Source organism: Phascolarctos cinereus, unplaced genomic scaffold (assembly GCF_003287225.1).
Source record: "Phascolarctos cinereus isolate Bilbo 61053 unplaced genomic scaffold, phaCin_HiC Scaffold_447;HRSCAF=1063, whole genome shotgun sequence".
Lineage (NCBI taxonomy): Eukaryota > Metazoa > Chordata > Mammalia > Diprotodontia > Phascolarctidae > Phascolarctos > Phascolarctos cinereus.
In genome coordinates, this window is record NW_027555788.1 from 608 (window position 1) to 6916 (window position 6309).

The window sequence follows — 6309 nt, forward strand, 5'->3', positions numbered from 1 at the left end:
TATACTATACCATGTCTGACTCCAGATTTGAACACAAGTCTTTTGGACTTCAGGCTTGGCACTCTATCCATACCACAACCTAGCTTCCTGTATCAGTCTGAGTGGAACCATGTAGGACTGGAGGACAGTTAAGGATTAACTAGAATGTTGGGCTGATGTCCTGATGACAACTCTGAGCTGGGGAGATTATGAGATACCGTAAGTGCTTTATTTGTTTTCTGAATAGGTTTGTGGGTTTCTGGGAGGCTTTTGTATCATCTTCATTTTTCTGTGAGGCAAAATTAATACTGTTCCCTTCCTGAAATTAATTAATTTTGAGTGATTTTATAAGAGAAAATTATAGCTAGATTTTGAGCTAGTATTTGTATAATGTTTAAAAGTTCACCACGTCCTTTAGAAATTATCTTACCATTCTGGGAGACAAATGCTATTATCCCCATTTTACAAATGAGGATTATGACTTACCCAGGATTACACAGCTAAGAAGTGTCTGAATTTGGCTTTGAACTCAAGTCTTTTTGACTCCAAGCCCTGCTCTGCATCCCATTTCTCCTGTTTAGAGCTTACTTTGTATACATTTGTTTATATAATCTCCCCCATAAGACTGTGAACTCTTTGAGGGCAGGGGCTGTCTTTTGCCTCTTTTCTGTCTTTGGCACTAAGCAGAGTGCCTGGCATATCGTAGTTGTTTGGTAAATATTTGTTAGTTGATTCCTATTATCACTCTCCAATACAATATCCCCTTCCAAACAGGAAAGTCCAGATCACCAGCTCATCACCCAGAAAAGCAGAACTCTTCCAATCTCATTTTTCCATCCAGACTTCAGATAAGGGATACGAGCAGACCAAAGACCAGTTACTAGAAAGCCAGTGGCATCCTTGGGGGATGTGGGTACTTTGAGGTTCTCTCTCATGTCCCTTCTGTGCTTGTGGCCTGTAAGAATCCTTGGAATATCAGCCTTACTCAACAAGTAAGGTGCTTCCCCCATGCATCTTACCTGCTGCATTTTGGAGAGGTAGCAGTCAATGTAGTCCTGAGGGTTGTTGGAGTCCAGGACCTTCTGATGCTCTTTCACTCTTTCCAAAATGAAATCTTTAAGTTCCTCATTAATTTTAAAAATTCTTTTGTGTTCTCCAGGGAGGTATGTTCCGAATGCTGGTAAAAAGTTGTAGAGCTGCATACACACACCCCAAACCAAAACAAACACATGTGAATTTACTGTCATGAAGAAACTATTTAAAATCTCTCATTATAAATTAGAGATTCCATTTCTTTTTTAAATTTAATTAAATTTTTCATTGACAAAATATATTTTCTCTCATCTTCACTGCACATTGGTACAAACAAAAAAGAAAAACAAAACCATCCAAGAAAATACACATAATGAGGCAAAACAAATCCCCACCTTGTCAAGAGGTTCATAAATCCTCTCAAATCTAACCTTAAGTTGTCAAATATCTCAACACTAATCTATCTGGTGCTGTGCTACCCACTGAGGTGACCAGATGGCATAATATTTTGTCGTTGTTCAAAAGAAGCTCATATTTGAGTTAAGGGGAAATCTACTTGCCTTCGAATGGCCAACATGAAAAAAAAAAGAAGATAAACAGGCAGCAAGGTACGCAATTAATTCAGTTCAATTAACGTTAAGTTAATAAAATGCATCAAGCATTTTTTCCGTACTCACTATGAACCAAGTCCTAGGCTATGGTGCTATAGACAACAATGAAGCAGTCTTCATCCTCAAAAAATTTACGTTCTACCACAGAAGGGTTTAGCTAGAGTACCTATTCCAGACTGTAAGTACATATTCCAGAATGTAATGGAACAGAACATAGGCAAAGGAAAAGAAAGCTTGTTTTTCAGCTGGATGAGGATCTTCAGTTCTGGCTTCAGTGGATGAAGGTTTTCATCCTACATGTCCATCCATTGTAGAGGCAGAGCCAGATCACCACCAGAATCAGTGTAGGTTACTCATCTAAGTGGCTTGCCCTTCCTATTCTCTCCTGGATATCCTGGGCAGGTTCTTTTTTGATAACTCTTTTACTTGGTCACATCTGTGAAGAGATACCCCAGGCGCCAGTCAAACACTTCTCCATATAACTTCAATTTTAATGATCTACATCTAGTGCAGGTGCCAACTAGGAACAGGATATCTACCTAATAGCTTATGTGAGAGCCAAAGATATTGCGTGATGTTATTGTCCTTGAGTGACATGTGTGTGTGTGAATGTGTGTGTGTGTGTTCTCATGAGCGTTGGGACCTTGGCTAAGAGATGAGAGGCTATGGTATATTGATCTTGTTGCTGAAACTCAGCAAACAACCACAGAATAAGAAGAGAGTTCTGGCCTTACCTGTATCCATGGTTCGTTAACGAGGCGGAAGTTTTCATTTAACAAGTTCATCAGATGGAGAAATTTCTCATCATTGTACTTGAATCGGTCACGGAAGAGGATAGAGCAGATCACATTGCATGGTGCACAGCTAAGGATGAAGGTGGGATCAGTGGGCTGACCTAATGTGGAGACAAGTTACCAAAGGGGGGAAAAAGCAACTTTAATAGAAATGTTTCCAATCAGATGGGATATGGGCATCATACTTAGATAGGGTGCTTAGTTCTTTAAAGGCTAATGAATGTTATTCTCCTGGACAATGTCTTTACTTATAGGGAGGCTAGATAAACTTATAATGCCTGAGCACAAGAAAAAGAAGGGAGTTTTCTGACCCGGCAGAGTTATTATCTGGTAAGTAGATGAAGGCAGAGACTTTTAAAATGATTCCCAAAGCAAATAGCATTTAGGACTGGGAGTAGGTGAGCAGTTGGACCCTACATGCCCAGGAAGAAAGAACTGAAAACCAACCCTTTGTTTTCCTGAGCTCCTCCACCAGGCATTGGGCTTCTTCTTGAACTCGCTCTTCAACGCTTCTCTTCCCCATCCCAAAGTTCCTTAGGGTCGTCAGGGTAAATCTGCGGTGTTGTTTCCACCTCTCTCCACTACTGAAAATAATCCTAGGTAGAAGAGAAGAGGACATTGGTTATTCTTACATTGGAAGGGGGAGGGCACAGTGTGTATGATGGCTATGGAGTTTCTGGCTTAGTTCATTGATCAAGTTTAATTTTATTCACTTCAAACTAAAATACAATGACAGAATGGCAGGTACCAGGTACCTACTACATGAAGGTCTTCTGCTAGGTACTGAGAATAGAACAATTAAAATGAAACCAGTAACTATGTTCCAGAGGAGGACGTTCTACTGGAGATACTTTGCCATACATTTTGCTTTTCTGTGACTCTTTTCAGAAAACTAAACTTACCATGTCCTTTGGCTACATCTCCAAACATTGGTAAGTCCTCTATCCATAAAATTATCTCCATGATCAATTAGAGCTTCCTTCATAATGTTATATCCATGTAGCACCACAACACGCCGGGTTCCAATATGAAGAGTATAGATGGGGCCATATTTTTCAGCCAGCTGTGAAAATGCCAAGAAACAGGATGAATTCAGTGTGAAACTTTAGAAAGTGAGAATTTCTCCTCACAACTGCTTCATAACATGCCATATGCATGAGTTCATGTACGCAGGCAAGAGGCTATTACAATTTCTAACTGGGTGATCATAGCACTTCCGGCTTCAATGATTATTTATAAGCAGAAGATTCCCACATTCATATGACCACTTTTCAACTCCACATAGCCAACTGCTTAGAAATGGATTTCTCAACCTGGATGTCCTATTGGCATTGCAAACTTAATATGTCCACAACACAACTCATTTGTTTTCCCCTAAAACTACCCTTTCCTCCAAACTTACCCATTTCCCTTCAGGGACCCAAGAGGCAGACTTCTTTTAGAGGAACCTACATCAACCCTGATTTAAGGCCATGGATTTATATTTGACTTTTCATTCTTACTTATGTCCAATTAGCTATGGTCAAGTCTGGTAGAATTCATCTTCATGTCTCCCACACCTATTCCATCTTGCCTCCTCACTTGTCCATTAAACTAGTTAAGACCCTCATCCCCTTCCCCTTCTTTACACTACTGTAGTAAACTTGTGATACAGACACTCAAACTAGTCACTCTAATAAATCACCCTGAGGGAAAGAGAAAAAGGAATGGGAAGAAAGAAAAATCAAACTACCACCAAATTCCCTTGGAAAATAACTGAAATGACCCAGGACCATTACTCAAGAGCCTTTGTAATTGACCTTTTCATGTCAATGACTCCTGCCCTTACACCTAGGCTCTGCTTTCAGTCCAGGCCAAACACTCATCCTTTCAATGAGGAGCAGTCACTGTAGAGAAGGGCCCCACCTTCCTCACCATCACCACTACCAGTTACTAAACAACTGACTAATTTGTTAATTTTCCCTAAGAAGCACAACGCCTTTGCAACTGACATGCATCTAAAATATCTTACTCTATATTGTCTCCACAATAGTGAGCACATAGTAGGTACTTCATAAATGATATTTTATCCATTCTTTCAATGGCTTCCAAGTTCAATCCTCTGCTTCTAGTATTTCTCCTTTGCAATGAATAATCTGCACAACTAACAACTTACTATTCCTGTGGCACAGTTCTGAATGTGCCATTCCTCTACTCAAAAGTCTGCAGGGGCTTCCTACTGCCTCCCTGACTTGGCACTTAAATGCCTCCACAGCTGCCTCCAACCCAATTGTCTAAATTGATTTTGTATGGCCCCTCATCCCACACTTCACATTCTTGCCATGTCCTCTCTTATCTATATTATCTCCAACCTCCTTGCCTTTGCCCAGACTGTCTACCATGCCTGGAATTTATTCCCATTCTCTCTTCCAATAAGAATCTGTTACTTCCCTCAAGGTCCTGCTCAGGAGTTCTCTCCTACTTGAAACTTTTTGACTGCCCCACTTACAAATGCTTTATCTGTCCTCTAGTTACCTTCTACTTGGTTATCTATGAATTTTTTGTATCCCTCTAGTAAAACATAAGCTCCTGGAGGACAGGAACTATTTTCTTTTCTTTTTTTGTCTTTTCTTTCTTTCTTTTTTTTAAGCAATTGGGGTTAAGGGACTTGCCCTGGGTCACACAGCTAGTAAGTGTGAAGTGTTTGGTCTGATGCTGGATCTGAACTCAGGTCCTGCCCCGAACTATTTTCTTTTCAAGGAGAGATAGTTGCATTAACCACATGTTTCTCTCCTCTGTCTGGCACAGTGCCTGGCACATGGAAGTTAATGAAGAAGTTCTCATTAATTGAATGATTTGTTTTTGTCTTTGTATTCACAGAGCCTAGTATGATGCATTGCAAGGGGCCAATATTTGGTTCTGTAATTTAATTTCTTCTGCTGTTACCAAAGTTTTGGCAAAACAACTATTGCTTGCCTAACATCATTGCTAATGGAGATATCACTCATAGAGCCCTTGACTCCACCATCCATGACATAGGATTCTAAATCACCATGACTCTTGATTCAGTTATCTATTTGAAGCTTTGTGTCTCCTCCTACAGCCCAAGCAGCCAGATCCAAACCCAGATCCAGTCCCTTTACCTTAGATAACGATTCAGGCATGTTCTTCAAATCCAATTGCAGGATGTTGCCAATAATGGGAAGAGGAATGGGACCTGGGGGAAGCTTCCTCCTTTTGAATCCTTGTCTCCATAGAGACAAAAAGATCAGCAAAAGAACACAAGTCAGTAGGGCAGTAGAGGTGAGTCCCCAAGGATCCATTCCTGACAGATGGTCCTACAACTCTCAGAGGTATCAGCTCAGATGGCAGACTTTTATCATCATTGGTAGAAAACAAGGGGTGGGAATGCCCAGCCAATAAACATTTAGTCCTTGTAGGCAAACAGGATTTTTTTCCATTAACTCTGATTAGTTTAGCAATCAAGAGGTTATTATGTTGTTTTTTGTTTGTTTTAGACTCTGTCCCTGACCCTAAACTGGCACTAAATTACATAAGGAGAATGGGAATAGGGAAGGCTTTTGTCCAGCTCATTTTGTTGGAGGTCATGGGCTGTCAACAATCAAATTTCTGTTGGCCCATGAGTGTGTGTTTAGCAAGGAGGGCAAATCTCCAAATTCAACCTGAGAGGAGGTTGTGGTGGAGATCAGATTGTCAGTAGGCTTGACCTCATGTTAAAGGGCTCAGATGTTATTTCTTATCTCTTTAACTCTGTCAGGCTTAATTGCCTTCTTAACCATACTTGTTCATTCTTTACTTTGAAGAACATTCTTCTTGAGAGAGAAGATGGCAGCAAAATAGGTATCAACAGGCTTTGCCAAGGTGGAGCCAAGATGGTGGAGCCACAATGGTAG

At 40.5% G+C, this 6309-nt stretch overlaps 1 protein-coding gene and 1 long non-coding RNA gene across 2 annotated transcripts; both read right to left on the reverse strand.

Annotated features, from left to right (window-relative positions):
• Positions 1-860: 860 nt before the first annotated feature.
• On the reverse strand, positions 861-3012 carry LOC110204473 (cytochrome P450 2C23-like; the record flags this gene model as incomplete). Its single annotated transcript, XM_020980694.1, has 3 exons — positions 2864-3012; positions 2357-2517; positions 861-1175 (listed from the first exon to the last, which is right to left on the reverse strand). Coding segments are annotated over exons 1-3 (552 nt in total), but the record flags the coding sequence as incomplete, so codon positions are not given.
• A 364-nt stretch (positions 3013-3376) lies between these two features.
• On the reverse strand, positions 3377-5845 carry LOC144456497 (uncharacterized). The gene is made up of 2 exons (XR_013485586.1): positions 5539-5845; positions 3377-3479 (listed from the first exon to the last, which is right to left on the reverse strand). It is a non-coding gene; the product is annotated as an uncharacterized LOC144456497 (long non-coding RNA).
• Between the last annotated feature and the right edge of the window lie 464 nt (positions 5846-6309).